Below are 27,714 nucleotides of genomic sequence, written 5' to 3'. Positions count from 1 at the left end.
TTTTGCTGTTTTCTGTTTTCGGTCGGCTGCTCCAGTTTTGACGTTATTTTGAGGAGGAGCGGGACCTCGCACAACATCCCCAAAGTGCACACATTTTTTTTTTTTTTTTTACTGGCACCCCGAGTCTCGCGGAGAGCCCTCCCCCCCCCCCGGGGATAAGGCGAGCCGGCGTGCAGGGTCGGGGAGGCAGGCCACGGATGACCGACGGATTGTTTATGTATCTTTCAGGATCTCACATCACGAGTCGGTGCATACTTTGATTAATCGATCCCCAATCATGAGCGGACATCCGCCGCAGCGGCGGCAGGCAAACGTCGGCTCCATACTACTGACACAGCAGGAAAATGAATCCATCTTCAACCACCTTGGCAGGAAATGCATCGTAAGTTTTTTTTTTTTTTTTTTTTTTTTTTTTTTTTTCCATTAAATTGTTGTGTGGTCGCTGGCTAAGAAAAAAATAAAAATAAATCTAATACCGCTAACTTGTCCCGAAGAAGGCAGATCGTTATTACAGCTTTGTGTTGTTATTTCAGAGGTAACGTTTGAATTTAAGAGGGGTTTTTTTGTTGTTGTTGTTGTTTTTGTTTGTTTTGACAGCCCGGGGGCGACCAGGGGAGGGCAAAGGGGGCGAGCGACGGGACGGGACGGGACGGGGCGGGGGGGGGGGGGGGGGGGGGTTAAACGTCCCGCTCGGGACGGCGACAATTGGGAAGTTTTGGTTTCAGCGCGAGGCCTCTGCTGTTTTAACTCGCCAGCTTGAAAACACCTGAAATCATCCAGCAAAAAAAAAAAAAAATCCTTGACAGTCACCACCCATAACCGCCCCGAGCTCAACGAGGAGTGGACAGCCGGGGGGGGGGGGGGGGGGGGGGGTTGTCGGAGCTGCTCAAGCGGGGTTAGAGGGATGGTTGTTGTTTTGGGGTTTTTTTGCGCTGACGTTACATAACGTGTGCTGAACCCTGGTTGTTTTCGGGAAGCGGGTCCACCGAGAAGAATGAACGCGCCGACGAGTCCCAAAAATCAGACGGGAGCAGCCTGCTGTACCACCGGGACCGCAGGCAACATCACCAAAGTGCAATGTCACGACTCAATATGGTGTGACATAGTCTGATATTACGCAACACGTTTAGGATTTAGCTGACTCATTTATTGTAATGCCCTCCTCGTGCACTTTGCGTCCCAGCCAGCCCCCCCCCGTACCCGACAGATCACGGAGACCGAAGTGAGACACGTGCGGCTGCACCTTCGTTTCCCCCCCCCCCCCACACAAGCGTGGCTCGTTAGCACGGCGTGCTTTGGATATTTGGACCTGATGATCTGGCGGGACAGACCTGACAAATCACCCTTCCTCATTGGCTGGTGCATCAGAATAACCCTCATCCATTTCAACACATATCAAGAATAGAAAAAGACTGTGGAGCACCAGATCAATACACGTTTGCTTGCTAGAGACTCTTAAAACACGTGCTGTGGTCCCCCCCCCCCCTTTTCCTCCCCAGCAGCCTGCATGTAGGTAATGTTTGATGGGTTTTACACCCTGATTACAATCATCTTATTAAATGAAACGGAGTCAATAGACTTAATGTAATGTAATGCTCGGATGGGGTGTCCCGTGGACAGCAGACGTAGGCTTTGTTTCACTTAACTAATGATGTGGTCCATAAACTCTGCACACAGCCACTGTATCTCAAAGGCAATTGCTTTTAGTGTGAGGTTGTGTGATGGTGCACTCAGCTGTGAGGGTTTTTTTTTTTAGTTTTTTTTTTTTAAATCAGTTCATTTCCTCAACAAGGAAAGAAGAAGATGTGGATAAAAGCGTCAGCTCAATGAAATGTAACGTGATGTGAGAATGAAAAGCGGGGTGGCTGTGTTGCTCAGGTTTCGTCTGGTTTAGTAAATTGTGTAATCCCCCCCCCCCCCCCCCCCACCTCCACGCCCATAATGTTGGAGAGGTGTTCAGCACCAAATGTCACTCCAGTGATGTGAGCTGGAAAGAATGTCACCTCTTCACCTGCCATTGATCATCTATTACAGATAAGACTTGTGTTAAAGTTTTCAGATTAAATAAAGTTGAATGTTTATTTTATTTTTTTGAGTTTTCTCTACAGGTATGAGAGGTGGTTCGTTTAACACACAAGTGGGACTAAAACATGAAGCCTGCTCTCGGGTTACTTCCCCATAGTAATCATTCTTCCCGTCTTTGTGGTTGTGAAGGTGGTGCGCTCGCCAGCCGCTGAAACGTCTCTTCCCCTTTGTGCCCGTCGAGCTGCTCGGCTCACTGCTCTCGGTATTTGAGGTGCCTGCACACATGTTTGCTTTGGAAAAGCCACGCTTCCTGTCCCGTGACACGGTACATGTCGAGCCTGCGTGAGGTCATGCGCTGGGATGTCCCGCCTTCTTCCTCCCGTACGTGAACACACAGGTTTCTAAGGTGTGACCCACAGCTATGTAACCTGTTCGAAATCCTGCGGCAGCGTTCCTCTGGCGTTTCTTGTGTCACACAGCACGTGACGGAGACGTGGACTCGGGAACATTCCTCTCGGTCCTACGCTCTGGCGTGTTTCGTGCTCGTCTTTTCATGCAGAGTGAGACTGGGAGAGACAAAATGTGTGTGTGTGTGTGAGGGAGGGAGACTGGCTGAAGAGACAGACGTTGTGTGTCTCCCCCCACCAATCTAATTAGGATGCCCACCAGTGATGTTGTGGCTGACTGAATGATTGCAGCTTGCGTAACGTACTTGTTATGCAGAAAATGTAGGACTCACAGAGTCACCTTTATTTTGTCTCTCCTTCCCGTCGTCTTTCGAAGATGGGCAGCCCCCCCCCCCCACCTGCTGGATCTACCCCGGCTGTAAAAGGCCTGTTTGTATACGAGTGGGTTCTTGGAAAGTAGCACAGCTTTTCTCCAGTTTGTTTGCGTTTCGTTTGGGGGAGATTTTGACAGCGGTTTTTTTGCACAGCATCGCTTCAGGAGTTTCCAGGGAATAGTTGCCCTCATAACATGGAAGTAAAATTGTCCATGCAACTTTATTTTAAATCCTGCGGTTATCTTTGCTGCCTGAGACTTGGACAGTGGCCCCAAAAGACTTTAAATTCTCTTAAAAGTTATGGATATGAATAGATTTCAATCTATGAGCATTTCAAATCTACAAAGGAATGTCTGACGTGTGGCCAGTAGCTCTGTTTTTCAAGAGAAATGTGTGTATTAGTTAACAATATGTAGTCACATATAGATATGTATATAGTCAGTAGATTCTGTCCCCTGAAAGTCGATGGTTGACACCACTCAGTCGACTGACATTCTTCGAGTTGAGCAGTCGTTTTTTTTTTTTTGTACACTGACGTTGAGCTGGGCGGTTGCGACTCGCAAGGTTGGCGTCCACGTGTCGCGGCGTCCTCGGGCCAACGGTTTCTGGAGTTGCGCCCCGCTGAGGATTCGGCGCCGTGTGGCAGGTGAGGACCGGGAGACCCCACACCGGCCGGGAGCGCAGAGGTGGAGGTGTTGAGGGAGACGGGGAGCGAGGCCCAGACAGGAGGCCACACCGGTCCCTGTAGGCCGAGGCTACAGATGGGAGGAGCGACACATTCAACGCCAGAGACACTCGGCAATCCGCCGCAAAAGGGGAGCGTGCTGCGGATTGTCTGATGGCACGATCACGTACATGGAAAAAAACCGAGAATAAACAGTCGAGTCTTTCCGTTGAACAGACGCATCCGACCGTTTACGGCCTTAAACTAATTGCAGGTAACAGACCTTTACTTAAAATAGCTTGACACATATTTCATCCTGCACGGTAAAATCCTGCTGTCAAGCACGGAGACAAAGAGAAACCAACATGTACATACACGGTGGCTTTACTCATTGGCTTTACTCATTGGTATTCCTTGTGCTGTTTTCACCATCAGCAGCCCTGTCTGACTTGGCAGAAAGTGGAAGGGGTCCAATTCACACTGTGTGTGTGTGTGTGTGTGTGTGTGTGTGTGTGTGTGTGTGTGTGTGTGTGTGTGTGTGTGTGTGTGTGTGTGTGTGAGAAAGCGAGAGCGCACAGACTGCCTGATCAGCAGTCCTGTCCAACAGGAAGTCCCGTGGTCGGCCTCCTCTGGTGATTTGTGCTGGAGAAGTGCAACACGACTCCTCTTTTCCTCCACCTCTCCCGTTTTTGAATTTTCTCTCCTTCCTTTCCTCTTTGTCATCTTCCCTTTACCTCTTTCATGTGTCGTCAGTTTCCTTTTTCTTCATTCGTATTTCTTGTGCTTCTTTATTCCGCACCAGAATATTTTCTATTTCTTACTTCGCCCACTTATTTTGTCTCCCTCCCGCTTCCTTTCACTGACTTCCTCTCCCGGTGATCTTGTGAAGAGGTGTAACGGTGCCGAATTTGTGCCAAGGTGGAAAAGCTCGGCCAAATGGTGGCGAGATGACATTCAGAATTGAAACGTCAGCCATAGTTTCATCCTGTAAAAAGCAAAACAGGCACAACTGAGCGGCGGCATCTCGATGTCGTGTGTCTTTAGCTGCATTCGGAATCACATACTTTGTCTTTTCTTTTCTCTTTCTACGTATGTGCTGTTGCATGCAGCCTGCATACAGTTGGGACATACTGCTCCATCACAAAAATGCACCTTGAACTTTCACCCTCTTGGAAGAAAAAGAAAAAAGATGTGATTTGTAACGAGGACGCTTCCTTTTTTTTTTTTACCTCTTCTTCTTCTTCTTCTTCCTCCTCCTCTTCCTCCTCCTTCCTCCTCTTCCTCCTCCTTTTGCCAATTGCAGCCGGGTGGAGCATTCGAGCCACCAACTCTCTCAGCATCTCAGTCAATGCGACGTATCATCCGCTGTGCAGAGGATCGTGGGTCAGAAGTAGCATGCCGGCCTACAGACTGCAACAGACGACCGGATGTAGTCGGACATCCTGGTATTTTTGGCAGCCTGCATTTCACATACTATGTATTGGGACATACTAAATATGTTTCTGGCATACTAAATAGTATGGCAGTATGGGTGTTGGAACACAGTTTGTTAACTAATAAGCGCAAAACTGCCGTCTTTAGGGCTCAGTGGTGTCCACCATTCTAATCTGTGCTTAATATCTCACACCTGTTACTTTCAAGGGAATTGAGAATATGTTTCATAATTACCACACTTTCTTTTTTTCTGTCCCCCGCTCCGGTGTACTTTGAGTTTATAGTGCAGCACCTCCTGTTCTCTCCTTCTCCGAGTGAACCATAAAACAATGTGACTGCAGACTTTGTGCCGGACAAGCAGTTGCGTCATCGTCGCAGCTCGGGTCAGCACAGATGTGGAAACTGAGCGTGTTTTGAGAACAAGCGGGTTGTGGGAGGGAGCGAGCGAGCGTATTTGTCGGACCTTGATGGCACCATTGACCGAGCTCCACTTCCTGCGGCCTTTTCACCCTGTCAGGAACGATCAGAGCTCCGCGGGGCCTCGCAGCCCGGACACCATCACAGGAAATGCATCATTGAGATTCATATTATTCTTTTGATCGTGGCTATTTCAGACCAAAATCCCCCAAAACATCAAGAGCTGTAATGCTGCCAAGAGACTTGATGTTTATAGCACGTGCATCGCTGAAAGACTCTCTGAGGACATATTTTAATGTCTGTGATTGCTGTAATGGATTTTTTTTTTTTTTTTTCTGTCATTTCAGGCCGTGCTGCGCATTGTTTAATGTTAGTTATGCAGCGTGGCCTTGCAGCAGTTCCCTTGAAGCACCAAAGCTGAACTCGGCTTCCTATACGCAGAGCTGCTGTGCGTGAAGGCAGTGAGTCATCAGGTCGTCTTCATCGCAGTGAGGAGACGTCTGACTGTCTCCGTAGAAGCTCCAGCTCGTGTTTTGGATCAACCATTACTGAGAAGTCTTATTTAGTTAGTCGTGCTTATGAAACGGCAATGACTGGCACAACTTTTCAAAGCCTTTTCTGCCAGACGAAAATAAATTGTAAACTTCTTCTGCTTGCAAGTAAAACCAAACCTTAAAAATTCCTCTTTTTTTTTTTTTTTTTTTTTTGATACGGTTTTCTTCTGCCTTCCCATACATCCAGTCTGCAGCAGTGGCTGTTCATCTTAACATCAAAACAGCCCTAATGACCTCAGAAGAAGTGTTTAACAGCAGCCCACGGCTTCTTCACAGTGAGACACAGTCGAGTGGAGTTTTACGACCGAAGGACTGAACTTTACCTTCATTTCTACGCAGCGTCGTGATTTCAGTTTTGGTTTCTTGGTCAAACTACCTCACCGAAGAAGTACCAGCTTACGAAGTCTTGCGCTGCCTTCAAATGGGGTCGTGTTTACCATGTTCCTGAGAGGAGTCCATATGAACGTCCCCCTCATTTGGTATTCACCTTTCTGAAAGCTCTGACTTTACGACTTGTGACGTGTCTGCTGAGGTTTTCAGAAATAGTGGCAAGTCGTTGTCGTCGTATTTTGCTTTCCTGCGTAACGTAATAATACATCAGAGGAAAATGCTGACGTTCCCAACGACCTCATCTTCTCCCTCCGTCTTCATTGCCTTCGCAGGATTTGCTGCATTGTGTTTCCTGTCTCGCCAAATTGTTAACCTGTGTGGTGCTGGCGCCGCTCACGTTGCGGACCATATACACGACTTCTCATGTTATAACCGTGAGCTGCAGCAGTGCAACCAGATATTCAGGAAATGTTCGTGGTGGAGTCAAACACAAGCCTGGAGGCTGCTGAAAGTTGTGTGCAGTATTTGGTGATATTTAAAGCAAGCTCTGGTTGTTCTTAGTAACAATATTAGGACTAGGGACTAAAGTTATTGACGTAACTGACCTCTGACGGCCGGCGTAAAAACGCAAGATCAAAAGAGACCAAAGTGTAAAAGCAGGAAAAAAAAAAAAACAACCCAGCAAATCCTCTTTATATTTCTGCATCTGAACGCCTCCCTTAAATGAAACCTTACACACTACCAACACTCTAAATTACAAAGATCAATGGCGTGGGTCTGTATGTTGTGTTCAGGTGGTGCACCGCTTCCTGGAACTTTAAACTTCTTGGAACTTTAAAGCAGCAGCAGGCATTTCCCTCTGTGGCGCGCTGCCTTTCATGTGTGTGTGTTGATGGCTGTGAATCTGGACACACACACACACACACACACACACACACACACACACACACACACACACACACACACACACACACACACACACCCGTGTCAGAAAACCTCTGCAGCAGCCTGTAAAAACCGTGGGGGTCTAATCTGGTCTTATGATCACGTCCCTGTGTGCGCTCCGGGTGCGTTTATAGTGTGTGTTTGTGCATAGCATTATGCAGTTTCATCTCAAACTGACAGATGTTAACTGACGGTGTAATTAACAGGGATGATGTGGGAAGTTTATGTGCTCTGTTTTCCTTGAGCTTTTAGTGCTTTGATGGTGATACGCCGGTAAGCAGCGTGGTCGATGCGGCTCTAGAGGAGGGCTGAGATGTCTCTTATACTTAACTGGACCACGTGTAGTCGTCAAGGCAGGCGTGCGGGTTCAACTTTAATATAAATCGAATCCTTCGGGGATTTTAAACTTCAGGAGATGCTCGCAGTGTTTTTAACAGGGTAAACCCACCTCCCGTCTTTGCATCCACAGTCAGAGGAGCTTTGCATCTTTTGTGACTGATCGTGTATTTTTCTGTCACTTACAGACACCAGATTGTGTTTTTTCTAAAGGGAAACAACATGTAAACAATCAGTGTCGCTTCATGTCAGTGATTTATTTCATAGCTTTGATTCGGTGAAGAAGTCTTGATGTTCTCTCAAAGCATCTACGCTTTCCTGTAAATTAAATGTTTTTGAGGGGTTTTAGTTTTTAGTACATGTAGCGTCCTGGTCGGTTTGCTTTTTCAGATGTAGTTTTAAAATTTATTTGTATTCGTGAAGTTTGATGACTAGACTCGGTCAGTTTAGTCAGCAAACATGTAAACTGCCATTTTTGGGTGATTCCCCAGATTGTCATTGAGATTCAGCTCAGGAAAGCCGACGATCGTCGTAATCATTCTCGTTCTGAAACTTGTTTTGCGCTCAGTGTCGACATGCTTTTGTTACACGTGCCACAAAACTGTGATCTGATTGACTCCAGCTTTTTCCCTGTTCATGCATTTCTCTCGGTGGGAACTCCTTGAGAGCACACAACACGTTGCTGCAGCCTCTGTGTGTCGTTGTAGGAATGTTGTGAGGTACATGATGAGTCCAGCTTTTGGAAAACAGGCAAATTTCTGTGTTCGATCAAATAAATCCAGTTTTGCTAGACGTGCAAAGCACTATATGATTAAGAGCAGTACACCCACGTTTTGTCAGTCAAATCTGATTTTTCTTTTGGATACGACGATTTGCTCCTTTTTGTTTTTATACCTGGGGAATAAAAAGACAAGAGACTTGATTTGCTCACGACAGCAATGAAGGGAGAAAAGCCTGACTCGACAGCTGAGTGTGAGAGTGTAGTGGGGTCACCATGTGTGTGGGGAAAACATGCATGTTGTAAAAGAAACGGTTGCAAAACTCTCCGAACAGGAAAAAGCAAAGGGGACTGTCAGGAATCGGTTTATTTTGAGGAGCTGTTGTTCACTGCAGTCTCTGTAGAACAACTTTTTCCATCATTGATGCCTCCGCTTATGGTGGAGCTGTAGGAGCGAGTGGGATCAGATGAGGGCTGATGTTGTATCTGACTGTTGACTCCTAGAAGTGAGGTGGTGAGGATCAGACTGCAGTCGCAGCAGGAGGAAAGCTTAAGAGAGTGGAGGAGCTGAGCGAGAAAATAAAATGGACTCCTTCGACTTGAAGAATCTCAGTCGACTGAGTGGTCGCTATAAAATGATTCAACTCCTCGACTTTTAGATGTCTTTTATCGCAAATATAGTTTTCCTATGACACAATGGTGGCTGCCATCGGCTGCTATTTGGGGTTCACTGGTGATCAAACTGCCAGGCATCGGATTAGTCGCAATCCCTCCTCCTAAACACTGAAGACGCATAGAATACCAAACTAGAAACAACCCATCGGCACTTCTCTGACCGCTTTTTTAAAATTTTATTTCTTAGCTTTGACGCTGAATTCTTTAAGATTAGCAGAGTCTCCGTCCAGCGTCTGTCTCGAACATTTAATCTCACAGATCTAGAGTTTTGCAAACATGGGCTTTAGCCAATAAACTACCTCGCAATAAAAGCCGTTACTCGGCTTTAGTAGCTTTATAGGAAAAAAGCTCCTTATATCCCCTTCTATAAAATGTGATTTTTTTTTTATTATTCCCCCCCCCCACTCTTTTCCCTTGAGGGGGAGAATCACTACATGGCTGAAAAAGAAACGCTGCCTACGTATCATACATTAAGCTCCGCAGGATTTTGACTCTTGTGCTCTCCCTCCTTCCCCTCCAGACGTTGTCTTCAGCAGTGGTCCAGGTGTTCACATCAGACAGGAACTCCAGCTGGATCAAGAGATGCTGCGGGGTGGCCTGTCTGGTCAAAGACAACCCACAACGGTCCTACTACATCAGGGTCCTTGACATCAAGGTCGGTGCATCGAAGCCAAGAAGCAATCCTGCACATTGATGATGAGTGTTCAGTGGTTTTACCTCTTTAATGAACAGCACTTGGGCAGATTGTATTCACCATAGTGAGAGTCGGTTTACCACCATTCAGCATTCATAAAGACCTTCTACTGTATTTTTAGAACCACACACCTGTTAGTCTGTTTTTACTACCTGTATATTAAAATATCTTTTGTTCATTCGAGAGCCTTTCTGTTTCTCCACAGGACGGTAAGGTGTTGTTCGAACAGGAGCTGTACAACAACTTCAGCGTCTGCCCCTCCAGACCGTACTTCATCACATTTGCTGGAGATGTGAGTCGGTTCTTTTCTTTTCTACTTCTCTTTTTTTTACTGCTGTTCATCTGTTATTCCACGTCAGCACCCACGTTCGGTCACAGAGAAGCACTTTGAAACGTGCGTCCATTTGTTGTCGATTTGCACCCGTTTATGAAATAGCAGCCGTCTGCGCATTTCATACAATCAAGGTGTTTACGCCGAGACGCCTCGTTGAAAAGGTCCCTGATTTAGACCTAATATTTAAATGGAAACCGTGAAGGTTTGTTGAAAACATTCGTAGCTGCTGCTTAAAGTTTTCAGTTTTCTTAATGACTTCTCTGTGTTGAGCCATTTCAGACCAAAAGTCTATAACAAGATACTTTGAAACTTGCAACAACTCATAATTCATCAGTGAGCAGCTGTCTGAAACCTGCCAGTTTACAACAATGCAACTCAAGAGGGCGTAACATCTTTACAGCAACGACTCTCTGGACTTCTGCATTAACTGCACGCTTTTCAGGCTTTTTCACAGCTGGATACATTTTGTAGCGTCTTAAAAACATGAAGGAGGACCGTGATAGAGATTTAATGGCAACAGTAGCATTTTTAGAAGTGATGAAACGGCAAAAAAAACACCACAGACTACTGAGTGGGGCTGATACAAATTGATGCTGTTAACTTGAGACAGGAGATCTGCCCCAGAATTTCTTTCGGCAAACTGCCATGAGAAGCATGCGTGAGCCAGCTACCAGATTTGCCCACAAAACCTCAGCATCTGTTGTCTCCATGTAAAACAACAGCACCAGAATTCCCCCCATCTGTGTTTTAACTAAAGCTTTTCATGTGATAAAAGCTCTTTATTTGTGGAGCAAACATCTTGCTGGCTGGTACGGTGGCTCCGCCTCCAGCAGACCACGAGGTATGTGGGACTGCAGATTGTAGTGATAGTGTTCGCACTTCATGGAAATAAGTCTGGAAATTCAGTCAGGAAAAGTAGGTAAGGTAAGTTAGTTGACCTTTGACAACAAGTAACAAATGTGTCTGAATTCATTTTTACGCTTCTCTGTTTTGTATGTGCGTTGACAGACATGCCAGGTGGGTCTGAACTTTGCCAATGAGGAGGAGACCAAGCGTTTCCGTGGTAACGTGGCGGAGCTGATGGGGAGGAGACAGAGGAAAACCGGTACCAACTTACTGCTGCTACTGACTCCCCTCCAAACCTCACTACTGATCTAACTCTCTGAAAACAAAATGACACGATTAGCAAATTTGTATCTTGTGTTCAAAACAATCCCAACTTTTTAAAAGCCTTTTTTGATCTGCAGTTTATAAAAGAATTGTTTCGGGGCTTGAAATGACGTGATTGGTGGAAGCACAAAATTAAAAAGAAAATCTAAACATGTCATTTTCGAAAGCGTTCTAGTACACAGAACCGGGCAAAAACATCTAAATTTGAATGTATGAGCTTAGTGAACTCATGGGCACTAAAATGATCCATTCATCATGCGTTGAAAATGGTTGAGGATTTTTTTTTATTTTTTTTTATTTTTTTTTTTGCCTGGATCTGTTCACTGCATCATCTTTTGCCTCTTGCCTCTCCTGATCTACAATCTTTTCAGTTTCCAGAGCTGTTGGTAACACAGCGGTGTTTTCACACCTGTCAGTCTGATAACTTGCTTTAGCGTCGGCCATTCAGGTATATCATCAGATTCCTGTCTTACTATGACATACAACAAGTCACATGAAAGAAACAAATCTTAAATATTCAAAGATAGAAACCTTCTATAATTGGAGAGCGAGAAAACCTTTCAAATACTTTCATAGGAACTGAATTTGTCCTGCGTTTCCTCACAACCGTGATTTGTTTTTTTTGTTGTTGTTTTTTTTTTTTTTAGCAAAAACCTACTATAAGTGCTGCATCATCACAACAGTGCAGCCAGGCTTTTGAAAATGATGCAGACTGACCCAAGGGGGGCGCTACAGTGTCAGGTTAAAATGGGAAAAACAAATTCATGTTTTGAGCTCAATATTTCCATGGTTGTCTTTTTAATGACCTGAACATGGTGATATAAGCAAGATGACATTTTTAAACCATTTTACCCATGATATATTTTTATGAATAATTTTTTTTTTAAAAGTACATAAATAGTGCACACATATGTTTTCTTTTTCATTTAATAGTGTGTGCTCAGCCTTTCTGCTGTTTTCCTCCAACTCCAGCAACAATTAGACTTTACTCCTGCATAAAGTAAAAGAAGCAATCAGTCTTTATCTGAGGAAATGTGTCCATATGATCCCAGAATGAGCGTTAAATTGGAAACGCGTTGTTTATCCACAGATTCCTTCTTAAAAGTATTATCTGACATTTTATGGTCACGTGCTTGATTGAGACCGTCCGTCTTCCTTCTTCCTCTCCTGCGAGTCACTTCCTGCACTGTCAAATGGATCGTTCTCTTTCATCTCTTCCCCCTCTGCCCTCTGCGCTGGATGCCTCATCTTAACTACAAGGCTTCTTCTGTCTGATCCTCAACCACTGGGAAACCCAAGCCATTAGTATTTTGAAGTGTGTGTGTGTGTGTGTGTGTGTGTGTGTGTGTGTGTGTGTGTGTGTCTCTCTCTCTCTCTCTCCCTCCCTCCCTCTCTCTCTCTCTGTCTGAGAGTGTGATTGACATCTCCTGAACACATTAACTGAACACTTTGCTTGGCAGTTTTTACCTCATTAACTCTCCGCTCTGCAGCAAATGCACAATCCCACCGAATCCTGCTCTTAAAATACAAACACAGCTCTCCCTTCTCTCTCTGACGCCCTCACACTCATCCGCCTCTTCTTAATTCAACTCGCTGCTCAGCTCAGGATTGTAATGATGTAATTTGTCTGTGTTCACAGAGAAGAGACGCGACCCTCCAAATGGTACGTTTTCCACTGTTTCCTTCAGAAATAATCAGAGAAGTGTCACAACTGTGTCTGATGGTGTTGGTCAATACAGCTGGAATCTCAGGATCCTTTCAGAGACGATTTTTTTTCCTCCCATTGTGGCCTATATATACCAATAATTTATATTGTAGAAAACACCAACAATATGTTATTCCGAAGAGAAAAGTGAACCCCTAAAAGCCTGATGTAAGAAATAAAGACTAAGCTAGTTACAGTTGTTACCAAATAAATCAACAGCTGTCAACATCGTTGTTTATTTACATAGTTGATTTAAGACATTAGCTGTGTCCCAATTCCATACTTCATACCAGCTTAGAGCACATTTGAGCGTGCTCTGTGCACGCATTAGAGAAAATAAAGTGTTCTCTAAACTGCCAGTCTGCACGCTCAAAACTAGAGCCCGGCCGATGCTGTATTTATGAGACTGATACAGATATTTTTTATTCGATATTGATCGAAATGTGGTTATTTTTGGTGTTCGGCAGGGTATTTTTTCCAAATTATTGAAAAATGTTATTGCCTAAAGTGACATCATTTTATTAAAACAGTCAGTTTTACTGGGAATGTAATAATTATAAATAAATAAAAATACAAATGTTTTCAACAATTTCTAAATTAGCTGAAACATCTTTTTCTGCATTATGTTCTGTAATGAACAACTTGTAAGCAGATACCGATATCTGTGCTGAGCCCGTATCAACCCAGTCAGGCTCTACTAAAACATTGTTTTTAGTTTGGACACTGTTGTCCCACGATGCAACGCACAAACAATACAGAGGAAGTGCTTATAGTTGGAAAAATTCATTATGAAACAGCTCTGGGAACATTTAGAAAAAACAAGTCTTGTGATAGTTTGAAGAGGTCGACGTGTGTTGTGGATGCAAAATGGATAAAAAAAAAAAAAAACCTGCATATTGACAAGTAGTATGTTGTACATTGGATTGTATAGTATGGAACTGGGACTTGGCTACTTACTTTACTTTTACTGTGAATATACATCATTATTTTTCTGTTAGTAGACACAAACAAATGCCTACACATACTTCCTACATTTCAATGAAGGCGGGGCGGAGAACCTCGAAGAAATAACTGCCGCAGTCAGTGTTGGAAAGAAATGTCAAACTCATGACGCCATTACTCTGTGATTACACAGTCTAACATGATACGATGTGTCCTGTAGTGGAGTCTCGCCGTGCGTGGCGTCATCCTGCCGCTCGGGACGGTCGGATCACCAAACAGATGGAATACATTTGCTGACGTCTACACATTTATAATGTGGACACACAGTCTAGTTGGAGACAGCAGGGGCGGGAGATGAACCAGTTCTGGACTGACAGGCAGCGTGATTTGACCCAGCTGGCTCTAATATATATCTGTGTGTGTGTGTGTGTGTGTGTGTATGCAGCCATTCCGAGATCGTAACTAAACAAATTACACATTTAAACATGTGTCCGATGCTCATCTCCAGAGCAGCTTAATGCTGTTGGGCATGTGGAGCTTGTGCTCTGATGCCATATACGATCATACATGATGTGCCCAATCCACCATGTATTTCATTTTGGACCAGCGGATGACTTGTTGATGACGCGCTGGTATACGCTCGTGTTCAAAATGTTGCACGTGCCGTCGTATATCGGAATGTTTCTATCTCGGATTTGTCCTGCGCGGTTTCAAGTGTCTGAAAAAGTGCGCGTCGGTGTGCAAATCGGTCGATGTCCCACAGGAGTATCTCCTCTCCGTCTCCGTCTGTCCTGTTCTCATTTCCCCATCCTGGTTCCGTTCCTGTCGTTTCTGGTCTGGTTCTCGCTTTCCGCCCAACTCCGCCCGCACCTTTCCTGTCCAGCTCATCAGTTATCCTCATCTGCCCTCTCCCCTCCGCTCTTCATTTCATCTGTCCTTTCTCCTTCTCCTTCTCTCTCTCTCTCTCTCTCTCTCTCTCCGTCGCCCTGCCTTTACCGCTCCTTCCTTCACCCCACCCCTTCATCATGTTGTAGAAACCCCAGAGATTAATGTGGGATTATGCCATGGATGGGTTTTAATGCTTACGTAAAAATCCTGCTCTAAATCCAGAATAATTTGCTGGGATTAGATCCATTTGTGTGTTTTTTTCCGGAAGGAGGGAGGTCGGTCGGGGCTGATGTGGGTGGAGAAATGATCGCAGCAGGCCAATCTCGAGCATTATAATCTGACAGTAGGGAATAGAAGAGGATGGATAAGGTTTGGCTGGCTCTTTTCTGCCTCTCCAGCTCAGGCAGTGTGCATGGCAGCTCTCCCAGATGTCCGATGAGGATATTAGTTCATTAAATGAAGATGCAATTCCTTCACAAGTCTGTGGTTTGAGATCTCGAAGGACCATCTCGGCTTTCAGGTTTCCTGAGAAGACTGGAATCCCCTCCGAAACAAGACAACAAGTGGATCATCTTTCCCTGTTGGGGTTGAGAACCCCCGTCCATGTCTTCTCCACCATAATTTCTTCCACATATCTGCGTCCTTTTATCTTGAGTGAGAAAGAAGACCTCAGACCCGTTTGGTTTGCTGCCGTCTCTCCCTCCGTATCTCTGATGCCCAGCCGTCTTCTACGATGATGTTCTGCACCACCTTCCTGTCCGCTCCCTCTGACGATCTCAACAGCGATGGCGGTGGAGGAGGAGCGACCGTGGGAGGCGGACGTTTGGGCCCCGGTAGCTGTCTGTCCTCCTTACACTGCCTGGTCCTGCCTCAGGACGAACTGTACCCGTCCCTCGCCGACCCCGCTGCTCGGCTCTCCGTTTGCGGCGAGAGGCGGACTTCCGGCTTGGGCGGCAAAATGTTTCTCGACGTGGGCATGAGTCCCTGCGGGGCGAGAGACGGCAGGTGTATTTGGGACAAGGTGAGGAGGCGGCGCAGTCGGTCAGCCTCGCCTTCGCCCAGCAAAACTCCAAAAAGTCCCTGTAGCGAGAGTGTTAGAGGTACGTGCTCCAGCTGAGGTGCTGTTGTGCCAATGAAACAAGACAAATTAGGCTTTTTAAAAGTTCTATTTAAAAGCTATTGAACACGATGCACAAATGTCGAAGCTGGAGGTAAATACTGGAGCGGTTGTTGTGGTGATGGTGGACATTTCTCATTGTTGGTTGAACTTCAGTGTTGTTCGGCGGCGTGTTGTTCCGTGCAGATACTCGGTGTGGATTGCTTGTTTGCAAGTGATACTACCATTTGCTCTTATGGGATATGTTGGTAAGCCTGCATTGCTCATTTTCGTAGTCTGTAAAGAAAAAGAAGTCTTCCTATTCCTTTCACTGACACATAAACACGAAGATGTTCTCCTTTTAAAATGGACTTTAATGTGTTTTAAAATGGACTTTAATGTGCGTTTGTCCCTCAGAGATCTTGTGGCATTTAACATTGTCTATTTAATGCTTTTAGTTTGATAACTTGTTATTTCTCCCTATGGAGCCAGGTTCAGGGTTAAGTAAATAAAAGCATATTTATTGACGGTTTGGATGATTGACTGTGAGATGCGTCATCTGCCAAAGTGAGAACACAGATTAGTGAAAGACAGTAGGTCACCGAACTGTCGGAACAAGTTGTACAATAGATTTACAAACCTCTAGGTCTCAGAGAGTCTTCGGTAATAATGTTATTCAGTATCAGTTTTCAGTCTGAACCAGTGCTGTGATGTCGTTTGAATAACCTGACCGACAGTCTGTAATAGTCATTATATAATGGATTACATAATTTACAGGACGTTGTTGGCCCTTAAAGTTCCCCTGCTTGGATTTCCATATGGAGCCACAGTCATTTAAGATGTTTTATGACTTGTTAAACTCTTTCATAACGTGTTTTTCCTTAAAATATAATGAAGGTAAAGGCATTAAGTGTTTAAAAATACTTCTTTAAAAAAAAAACCACCTCATAGCTCATTTGGTTTCAATAAAACTGTCCTCTATGTGTTGTTACATAAGCTGTAACGGCAGTACTGTCTCCCTTTGTTTTTCAGGACCAACGCTGCCCATGGCCACCGTCGACATCAAGAACCCAGAGATCAACAGTGTTCACCGTTACCATAACAACTCCCAGGTGAACAACATTGTGCACTCCTCCTTCCCCAAGAGGGAGAAAAAGGCCAAAGGGAAGAAGAAGAGGTTGACCAAGGCAGACATCGGCACGCCGAGCAACTTCCAGTAAGTCACCACATCCACTAGCAGGGTCCAGTTGGTTTCCGGTGACGGAGAAACACTGATCTTATGTCTGATATGTGGGGTTTTAATGTGGGGTTTTTTCTGTCCAACTTCAATTCAGACGAACAGATTTTCCACAATTTTAAAAATGTTTTAATTTATTTTTTGCAGACCACTTTGTATGAATTTAATACATAACATATCAAACTTGCAAAACTCATTTTGATATTTGATATGCTATACTGTGTTTCATTAACACGCATCACTTTTACAATCGGTGCAGCCGCAACAAACAACATTTATTCCAATGCACATATCAAATCCTGCAAAGTGTTAATGGCATTTATACCATAGGTGGCGCTACAGAAGCTTAAAAATCGGTGGTCAGAATCACATTTGGACCAGCAAGTTCTTGTGTATTGCTGTTTATTTACAAAAATATCCAGATGTGGTAGCGGATTGCTCCTTGATAAACATTTTACATTTTGAAAATAACACATTTATCTTGGAGCCCTTGAGGATGAGCTCGTAGACTTTCTCACAGTGTTTTCTATTTGAACTGGTTTTCCACACACACAACAGGATCAGCTTGCTGAATGTATTTTAATGCTGTAGTGCAGAACTTCTACAAATAAACGAACATCCATTACACTCGAGCACAACGCTGTCAGATATATGGAGCGGCTGTGGATCAGATGGTTGATGTCTGGGTCCTCCTGCCCACATGCTGAAGTGTCCTTGGGGGAGGCACCGAACCCCAAGTTGCTCCCGATGGCATTGGTGTGTGAGTGGGTGGGTGGATGGGAGGCAAACTGTTAAGCGCTTTGAGACCGCTAAGGTGATAAAGCACTATAAAAGTGCAAAACATACACCATATATCTCTGTATTTCAAAGTATGAAGAGTTTTTAAATCTGGTGTCTGGGGAGACATTCCTGCGCTGGCCAGATGAAAGCAAACTGAGCATGCTCTGTGGGAAGATCATGAGCGACAGAGGCTTCTCGACTTTCCAAATGTTATCAGACCAGATTGATCAAATTCTGATCGTGAAAGAAGTCTTTTAACGGGTGTTGTGACGTAATTTTACGTCTGCAGCAGTAGCCACAGAGTAAGCCCCAGCAAAGCCTGTGATGTAAGCATGTGTTGACGGTGTTTTTGTAATAACTCTCACAGGCAGAAGGGGGAGACAAAAGCTCCACACTGCAGGTTTAAGCAGAATAAAACGGAATGGTTAATCTTTGTGATTGAAGGTCTCAACGTTTCTTATAGAAATATGACATATTGGTCCACAGTCAGGCTTGAGGAGCTGGTGAACTCCTATCCTATGGAGTATGTGAAAGATGAATAAAATAGAAAGATGTCGGTTGCAGCTCATATCCCGTCGGGTCACCTACTGCAGATTACCGATGTGCCGTCAGGGTTAGAAACACGCGTTTTCCTTTGTTTTGCTGTAAACAGCTGATTGAGCCTCTTCTATGTGTCTCTCTGCTCTTTGTGTAAATACAAGTGTGCGCTGTACGTCTTCTCCTCTTTAACACATCATACGTCACATCACGTCTCTTTTGCTTCTCTCACAGGCACATTGGACACGTAGGATGGGATCCCAACACAGGCTTCGATGTAAGCAACATGCACGTCACCGGATGTTTCTGGGTTGTTTTGTTTTTTGCCTGTGTGTGTCTGCGCATGCCGGAGTGTATGACCTCTAAACATTCTCAAAACTCGGCCAGTAGTTTCTCCTCTTCTCAGTCTCTATTGCACACAGATTAAAAAAAAAATTAAAAAAATCAATATCGGCTCCAAAATATTAAGCCGATCCGCTGGGGCCAAGTCATCAGCAGTGTTACACAAGGAGATTTCGAGAGGGAAGAGAATCAACCCGCATCTGCATAATCCATGGACTCATTCCCCCCCAAAAAAGCCTCATCAGTAATTCTGCGTGATGGCTATGAGATCATACAGGTCAGAGGACTAACCTCTGTCTGTAAATGAAAAGATGAGGTTCCGATGATTTGGGTTTCATAAGTTAATGCATTCAAGGATTTAGATTGATTCAAACGGGTGACGTCAAACAAAGCTTGCTCACCTCTAAAATCCGCGGGCTTTAAAAACTGAGGCACGAACGAGTGGATTGACAAAAGAGAAGCAGATATATTTTATCATCTTAACTGCTCCATCCTTCCACTTATAGATAAAGTCAAGACCACTTATTCTGAAAGTAAAGAACTTTAAATATCTTTTTGCATAACTTTTAAAGGGATAATCCCTCTTTTTTTTTTTTTTTTTTTGTTCATGTCATGTTACTCTGGATTTAAACAGAAGACCGTAGCAATAAGTGTGAACATCAGGATCTTCAGATTCACTTCTATGTGACGCAGGTGCACCATCATATCACCCAGACACGGAAATTATGGCCATAAATAAAGATGGAGTGTATTATTTGTGGCTTTCGGCTTCATCTCTTCACCGTCTCTCCTGGCAATAAAACACAATAGGAGGAACAGAAACGGCTGAAGAGGAAATTCTTGTAACAAAATAGTGATGAAATTGCTGTAACTTGTACGCAGACCACCAGGTGGCAGAGGAGAGGCTGATATTCTGATCTCATTTGGAGATTTTTTTTTTTAGAGGGTTTATTAGAAGTGTCTCCACAAAGCAACATGTAATGTGACAGAAAGTTCAGCTCTTGATTGAATCGGATGAACACGTTTTCTCAGTGCCGATGTCAAACTGGCTCATCCTGCTTTTTCAAATGTGTCTCTAATCCAAACAGAAGCAAACTGAACATGTCAGTTGCTCTGTTACCGAGCCGCAGAGCTCATAAATACAGATTAAAAGACGGAGAATCACATCACAAATAAAGCAAGTGATTGAAGAAATGTGCCCGTACGTGAGAGATCATCTGGGAAATCACCCTGTTGTTGCCAGTATGTTTCAGTTACTGTGATCAGGAGGCTGACGTGGTTCCATCTGGTGAAGTTGACGACTAAACAGTCATGCAATTACAATTTAGGAAAACTAATATATTCTTTTTCCTTCAGTAATTTACTTATTATCTTAAACCCACCTCTGTTGATCACTTGTGATTGCTGACAATGAACCCAAGTCTTTCACAAGAAATTCTCCCCATCAAGAAGATCCTGCTCAGCTGCAAAGATTCATCGATCAACAGAAAATTCATTTGCAACTTCCGTGATAATCCGTTGATTGTTCAAATCCATTTTCAAGCACAGTACTGTTTGATCAGACAAAATAGGACATTTCATAGCATTCATTTGGGATTTTAATTGCTGCTTCATGGCTCCAATATTTAAAAATTTACAAAATAATAGGCAATAATAGTCCGAAATAAGTTATTGTTAATTACAGCCCTAATTCACAGTAATGGAATACATTCAGTTTTTAATCGATTTTTAGTAGAGCCTGGATGTTACTGGAGTTTTTTGGGTCGATAGTGATATTAGGACGTAAGAAAAAAATCTGTATCAGTTTATAGAGCGAAATGTGGTTCCCAAACCACGATGACAGAGATATATAATGGAGGCAGGATATTTTTACAGTTTAATGATAAATTAATTGTGTCCAATATGACATGAGTGCACTGAAACAGTCGACTTCACTGGGAATGCAATGGTGACTATAAATTCCAAAAACAAAACAGTTTAATTTACCCGTAGCATCTTTTTCTGCATGAAAGTCCCGAATTCGTTTACCTCCGTGTTAACCTGTATGTACAGTGTAGGTGCGGGTACAACATGTAACGTCTCCCTCTGTGGTGTCTCCTCAGTTGAATAACTTGGACCCCGAGCTGAAGAACCTGTTCGACCTGTGTGGCATCTCTGAGGCTCAGCTGAAGGACAAGGAGACCTCGAAGGTCATCTACGACTTCATCGAGAAGAAAGGAGGCGTGGAGGCTGTCAAGAATGAGCTCCGGAGACAAGGTGAGGCAGCAACACAGCAGGGGGCACAGACTGCGGTCGCTGTTTACGGATTTACTCTGTTAAAGGGGAATTAAACGGAATCTTTCCTTTGGACAAAAATTTGAATTTGGAGAGGGAAATTGTCCCTCGTTAAGGTGCTATAAGCATAATAAATTTGAAACTGATCTGTTCATTGTGTGTGTATTTGTGCAGGACGCTAGCCATGTGACAACATGTTTACTGGCTTGATAAGTCAGTTAGAGACAGTCTAACCAGTGTGGTGGTTTTATCCCCAGGTCCGCCCAGGTGGAGCGGTAGGTTCCTGTGCATGACCCGCTGTGACAGCTTACGACTGTGCATGTAGACTCGTGCTGTGAATTCAACCTGTGTGAGGCCTTTGCAGTTACTTCAATGACGTGTTTGCCGTTTTGCTCTTCAACTGGATGTGCTGTCATGACCTGACTCGGAGCCAGCTGGAGACACACCAGGCTGTTCTGACATGTCGGACAGATTTCCTTCATTTCAACGGAGTTGTTGCCGTGTTGATTCTTCTTTGAATACTTTTTTTGCTCTCTAACTTCTGTCCTACACTAATGTGACGCTGAGCCACACTTGTAAACTTTAAACCCTTTGCATGTGAATTGAAACCTTCGTCAGCAGGACTTGGTCGTCATAGAAGCAGGTCGGAACGAGCTTTTGACATTTGAAAACTGGAAGTGAAAAGCATGTTTTTAAATGAATCCCAGGTTCTGACAAATTCGAAAGGGGTTCGATTTTTGAAGGGCTGTCAACAAATACAAGATTTTCTTAACAAAATTAACACTAGCTGCAGACAACGAATGTATAAAAAAAAGATGGAAGACGTGACGGCTCCCCTAAAGTGAACATCTAAATCGCCCCCCCCCCCCGGTGGCAGGCGTTAGTACAGGTCATGAACCCGCACCGTTCATGCTAGCGGATGGGACATGAGCCAAACCAACAAAAAAAAAATCAAAGGACGCCTCAAATAAATTTGTGCCAAATCTGGTTTTCTGATACATTTTGTTATAATTAGCTATTTGATGCTATAACAAGAGCGCGACAGCTGCTCTGAGTGACGTAGCGTCGGAGGCGGGTGTGTACAGGTCGACCTGTACGTCACCGGCACGAGTTGGCAGCGCCTGCTTCCGAGATTTATCCTCAGTTTTGGACAGTGGGAGGAAGTAGACAGCGCGTCATCCATCTTTATATACAGTCGATGGTGAAATCCAAGGAGGCTGCCCCCCTGTGGCTTAACTTTATGATTGCATGGCTGTGCACAAGCAAGAAGCCCACGAGCATTTTGTACCGAGAAATCTTTATCATCCAGATGTTCCAGCTGTCGCTGAATGAAAGTAATGTGTAGACAATAAAAAGTGAAAAATGTATGAAATTATTTCTGGATGTTGTTTTAAAGCTGCAGTGTAAAAAAAAAAAAGAATGATGCTTGAGTATGATAAAAAAAAAGTTTCTTCAATAACTTTTAAGTTTTTCTTTTGTTTCTCTCGCTTCAGCTCCTCCACCACCTCCATCCAGAGGCGGCCCTCCTCCCCCTCCCCCACACCACAGCTCAGCACCCCCGCCCCCTCCCCCCGCCCGGGGGCGAGGCGCCCCGCCGCCTCCTCCCCCCTCCAGAGCTCCCGTCTCTGCACCCCCGCCCCCGCCCCCATCCCGGCCGGGCATGTCCGCCCCACCGCCTCCCCCACCCAGCCGAGGCTCCCTCCCGCCTCCCCCTCCGCCGGCCCACGCCTCAATCCCCGCCGCGCCTCCCCCGCCGCCTCCCCCGCTCTCCTCCTCTTCATCCAGCACCGGCGCGCCTCCCCCTCCGCCGCCTCCCCCGCCGCCGCCCGGCCCCTCCGCCCCCAGCTCCTCCGCTCCCCGTGGAGGCTAACGGAGGGGACAGCAGCCTGTCCTCAACCGGGACCAAGTCGGCGCTGCTGAATCAGATCCGAGAAGGGACCCAGCTGAAGAAGGTGGAGCAGAAAGAGCGGCCGGTGTCCAAACCCGGCAGAGACGCACTTCTGGACCAAATCCGACAAGGAATCCAACTTAAACCTGTAAGTATTCCTTCATCACACACCACATGTGTCCATCATCTGTCGTCCCCCCCCCCCCCCCTCCCCGTGTTTGAACTCTGCTGCTCACGCTTCGTCTCCACAGAGGGAGGATGCGACCGAATCAACACCTGCGGCATCGGCGCCCTCGGCAGGCATCGTCGGGGCACTGATGGAGGTGATGCAGAAAAGGAGCAAAGCTATTCACTCTTCAGGTACATACAAACACAACGACAGTCATCATCTCCTCAACTACCTGTAATATAATGCAACATAACATCATAGAGCATATTATTGATATTAACTTTGTCTCCTGTTTAATGTCGTGTTTAGTAGAAATCCACTGGTATTTTTAAACAGTCGTAAAACATACTTACCATTAAACTTATTTCACTTTATTTGACGTACTTATGTTACAGCCATTCAGAGTTTGTTCATAGCAGCCAACAATAAAATGCAGCGTGACCTCTGAAGAGGGTTAAACCTGGTTCCACTTTTGCCATTGTGCTGTAAAGCATCATCCAGCAAGGTGGTGCATCAAACACATGTAATCAGATTACGTTTCTGTCTCATTATTACAAACTTATTGTGCAGTGATTTGGTGACTGAAAAGCCTGTAAGCTCAAAGATCATATTTTATTGTCTCACTTTCCCACGAAGCGACCACATTGAGCTGCTTTACTTTTAAGGCCGGTCGGTTTTGAGTCTGTAACGGCGTTCCCACATTCACGCATTTCAGATCCATATGAAATCAAAACCAAATACAGAAATGAAATCAGATGCCCTGTAATAATTAGACAAAAGCCAAAGACAGTCAAACTACTGTGGAAACTGAAATGTTAATACAAGCGAAACCGGCTTTTATCATTGACAGGCCGGAGGCAGCCGTGAGAGAAATCTTTCGGTTCATTTGATTGGATCTTGGGGAGTGATGAGCACTCTTCAAACTTAAAAAAAAAAAAAAAAAAAAAAAAAAAATGCAGCAGTTGCTCGACTCCAGCTGCAGGCACTCAGACGCTGCGTCACTCATCGTTTGTCAGATAACACTTTAAATACACTTGCAAACTACACTTTCACCACTTCCTCATCGGTCTCGAACATCCTCGTGATTGACTCTTTTTTTTTTTTTACTTTTGTCTCAGGTCATTGAACTTTTTCTTTCCTGCTTGAAGGAAATGATTCACAGAAGGTTAGGTTAGGTTAGGTAGTTACTTTATTAATCCCCGAGGGGAAAAAAAAATTTTCGCTACAGGAAGCAATAAGATAATAAGATAATAATAGAACAATAGAAAAGCAGTAAAATAGCAGTAAAAATATAAATATAAAATATAAAATGCACAGTATATACAGTACAGTATATATCTATATATATTATATACAAGGTGGAAAGAGAATGTTAAAAATATAGGACGGTGTCGGGAAAATGCTCTCGTTTGGATCATTGTTAGGGTTGTAACGCTTCACAAAACTCAGAGTTTTGTATGAATCTGTTTTGGAGTCAGTCATTTTTGGATGGAGCCGAGAAAACAATAAAATAGTTTGAAAAAAAAATACAAATATTCATTCAAATTTGCCACATTTCTATGTGTAACGGTTCGGTCACTTAAATGCTGCATGCTGATATTTAAGAAAAAAAAAAAAACACTTTCGTCTCAATTATAGAAAAAATGAAATGAAAACGTGTCCATTGAGACAACAACATATTCACAATGTATTTATTTTAACCATTAAATCCCACAGTGCAGTTTCAGCTTTAAAAATTGCCCAAAGTGAAGCTGTCGTTCTCTTTTCTTGTTTCTTTATTTGAAATGGTCAGCGGACAGAAGTGACCGGGGGGAGGGGGGGAGGGGGGGGGTCTCGAGGTGTTCACGTTCAGCGTGACTCTACTCGGCAGCCGCTGAATTCAGTTGCAAATTCTTGTACATAAGTACATAAACAGACTTACTGGTGGTAATTGTTTGGCTCAGTATGGAACCCAGGAAATTTCATACCAAACGATTCATTCATTCGTTAACATAACTTCAAACTCTTTCAGCTAACTTTGTTCGCGTTTCTTCTTTTCCACAGATGAGGACGATGATGATGAAGACGACGAGGACTTTGAGGACGATGACGAGTGGGAAGACTAGCAGTTCTTCTCTCCTCCCCGACCCCCGGATGATCATGACACAAAAAAATACGTTCTCGTCCTTCTCAACCGAAATCTTTAATTTCAAAACGATAAATGTAAATGTTCTAGCAATTTGCTGTATATTTTTGTTGCCTTTATGCTTTTTTTTTTGTTTGTATTAATCTGTGCAATACCTCATTTAATCTGTAAATGTTTGTCATTCTTCATTTTAGGTTGTTGTTTCTTTATCTGTGTCGCGTTCGTCCGTACTCTGTTGGCTGACATCTCTGTCTCTCTATAGCAACATGTCTCATCTCTTATTTTAACTTTCTTTTCTTTTTTTTTGCTTTTTTTTTTCCCATCACTGTGTATCTCTGTCTTCTCCTCCCACGTCTCAAACTCTGCTCATCACCTCCATCTGTAACTCAGCCATCATTCGTATCCGCCGCGTCCCGTCACACATGTTCCCTCCCCGCCACTCTCCCGTGTTCCCAGATTAACGTGCGATTTTAAGTGTCTTCAAATTTAATAGTTGAATGTTTCTTTTTTTCTTTGTTTTTTTGGGGGGGTTTTTTTTCGGTCAGTGATTTGAAGGGAGGGCTTACAAGACAACAAGAGGAGTTGCCACAAATCTTTTGATTAATCGTGTCATCGTTAGGAGTTGGGGGGGAGGGGGGAATTACTATTTTCATACCCTTTTGCTCTGTAGTTTATTTTTACGTATTCAAATGATCCTAGTTTAGCGCTCATATTTTCTTAAAACGAAGAAGAAAATGCTCTTTTTTGGAATATTATAGCTTCATTTGCTGTGGACTGTAAATTTGCTCCAGAGTTTGAGTCTTTGTTATATTTTTGCACAGATTTGAAAGAGGAGACTCGCTGCATGCGTACAGGACATTTTCAGATCGTAATGGAACGTGCATATGCTTTAATTCCACGAGGCAGACTACACTTGGACATCAAGCGTTTTGTAACCGTTAACACACCGCGTTACAAACAGTGCACAAATGGAGGTAGCCCGCAGTGTTATGGCTGGCTATCTGTTGTGAATTTTTTTTTTTTTTTTTTTTTTTTTTTGTGTCACTGTAACACTACAGATTCAATTGAATTTATGTTTTTCTTTTCCTTTTTTTTTTTTTTTTTTTTTTTTTTTTTTTTTACAGTAACAAGCAGAGTGTTAATAAATGCCTGTTTGTTGGAGTCAGGTAATTCATCATGTAAAGCTTGAGGAATAAAGACATTTTAGTTTTACACACCTGATAATGCGAAGTTACTGTACAGAAACAGCAGGGCTGAAGCAGCGCCCTTCCCGTTGTAGACATTAAAAGCTGATGGGGAGAAACATTATTTTCATCATTGCATCCTTCTGACAAGTATAAATATTTTCTTGGCCAACGTGTGAATCACGAGGTGCAACATAACAATCACTTTTACGTTAAGAACTCAAGACGGCGGTTAATTATTTCCTGCAAAGACCAAATGATCGCGTTGACATATTTGATCTGTCAAATATTTCCCAGTAATGTATTTATTTAACACGAAGGACAACACTTTTAAATGCAAATATTGTTACATCAATTAGGAAATTGAATTAAAAGTGTGCGTTGTCAGTAGTGAAAGATAACTGCAATGGCATAACTTGTCCAAATTTGGTTGACTCAACCAGTTTAGTTTAAAAAGGAGTAAAAAGATAAAGAAAGAAATCCTATTTGCAGCTATTATGTTAAGCAATAAAAAAAAATAGCCTCATTTACGGACTTACTAATCAACGGGAGTCTTTTTAAAGCGAGAAGATGTAACTTTTGACAGCAGATGCAACTCACTTTAGGAAAATGTTTAAATGCTCAAATCTGCTAAAAGAAAACAAAAAAAAACCCATGGAGAAGGATTCCTGTTTGTCATGAAGTGATATCCATCTTAAGTTTGTTTACAGATTCCACTTCCGCTGAAGTTGTCAGAGGCGACTAGTTATGTGAAGGTTGTTGTCACGTGGAGCTTCTAAGACGAGAAGATGAAACTGGACCCAAGACGGACAGCAGTGAACTGAAACAAGTAAGAGTGGGGTTTGTTGTTGTTGTTGCATTTTACATGTAAGAGGAAGTATGTCGTTATTTCTTCTTTTAAAAGGTGCACAGTCTTGTTTTGAACCTTTTGTCCCGAAGCACCGCGGACCCGCTGACTGGGTTTTGACCTCGCAGGGTTTCTCTGCAGCGGCTCGACGGTAAAATGAAATTGGTAGCTTTTCAAACTTCGCGTGTGCTTCTCGGGTTGGCTTAAATTTGTTTAAATCCTGAATTGGCTTTATAAATAAAGACTTTTTTTTTTTTTTTTTTTTTCATCGTCGAGCTAAATGTTAGCAGCGCTCCGGTCCCGGGAGGCTGGTTTGAGCACGTTCGGCCTTGAAGAAGAAACGAAACCGAAACTCGGTGCGACGTAAATACTTAAGAGAAGAAAAGTGACAGGAAATGTGGGAAAAGTGGAACAACTCCGTTGTCTTTTTGTTTTTTTCCTCGGTTGGCAAACAGATGAACGTGTTCCTCTTCAAATTGCCGCCTGTTTGATGAAGTGACCTCTTTTGTCAAATATTAAGATACTTATCGGGCGTTTGGGCGTCTTTGACCTTTCCTATCTCGCCGTAATGGATGTTTCTTCAAAACGTTTGTTTTTAGGACGCACAATGTCAGAAATAAAAC

At 43.8% G+C, this 27,714-nt stretch overlaps 1 protein-coding gene across 1 annotated transcript; it reads left to right on the top strand.

The window, feature by feature from the left end:
* On the top strand, positions 1-27,714 carry waslb (WASP like actin nucleation promoting factor b). Its single transcript, XM_069156773.1, is given in 12 exon segments — positions 1-382; positions 9,400-9,534; positions 9,779-9,865; positions 10,916-11,012; positions 12,717-12,740; positions 16,741-16,924; positions 18,497-18,539; positions 20,707-20,860; positions 22,372-22,709; positions 22,711-22,914; positions 23,018-23,126; positions 24,979-27,714. Coding segments are annotated over 12 exon segments (1,542 nt in total). The 5' UTR covers positions 1-277; the 3' UTR covers positions 25,041-27,714.

Source organism: Embiotoca jacksoni, unplaced genomic scaffold (genome assembly GCF_022577435.1).
Source record: "Embiotoca jacksoni isolate LCO1_2020_lvr unplaced genomic scaffold, fEmbJac1.0.p SCAF_21, whole genome shotgun sequence".
Classification (NCBI taxonomy): Eukaryota; Metazoa; Chordata; class Actinopteri; family Embiotocidae; genus Embiotoca; species Embiotoca jacksoni.
The sequence above is the reverse complement of the archived record's forward strand: the minus strand, read 5'-3'. Positions and strand labels throughout refer to the sequence as shown.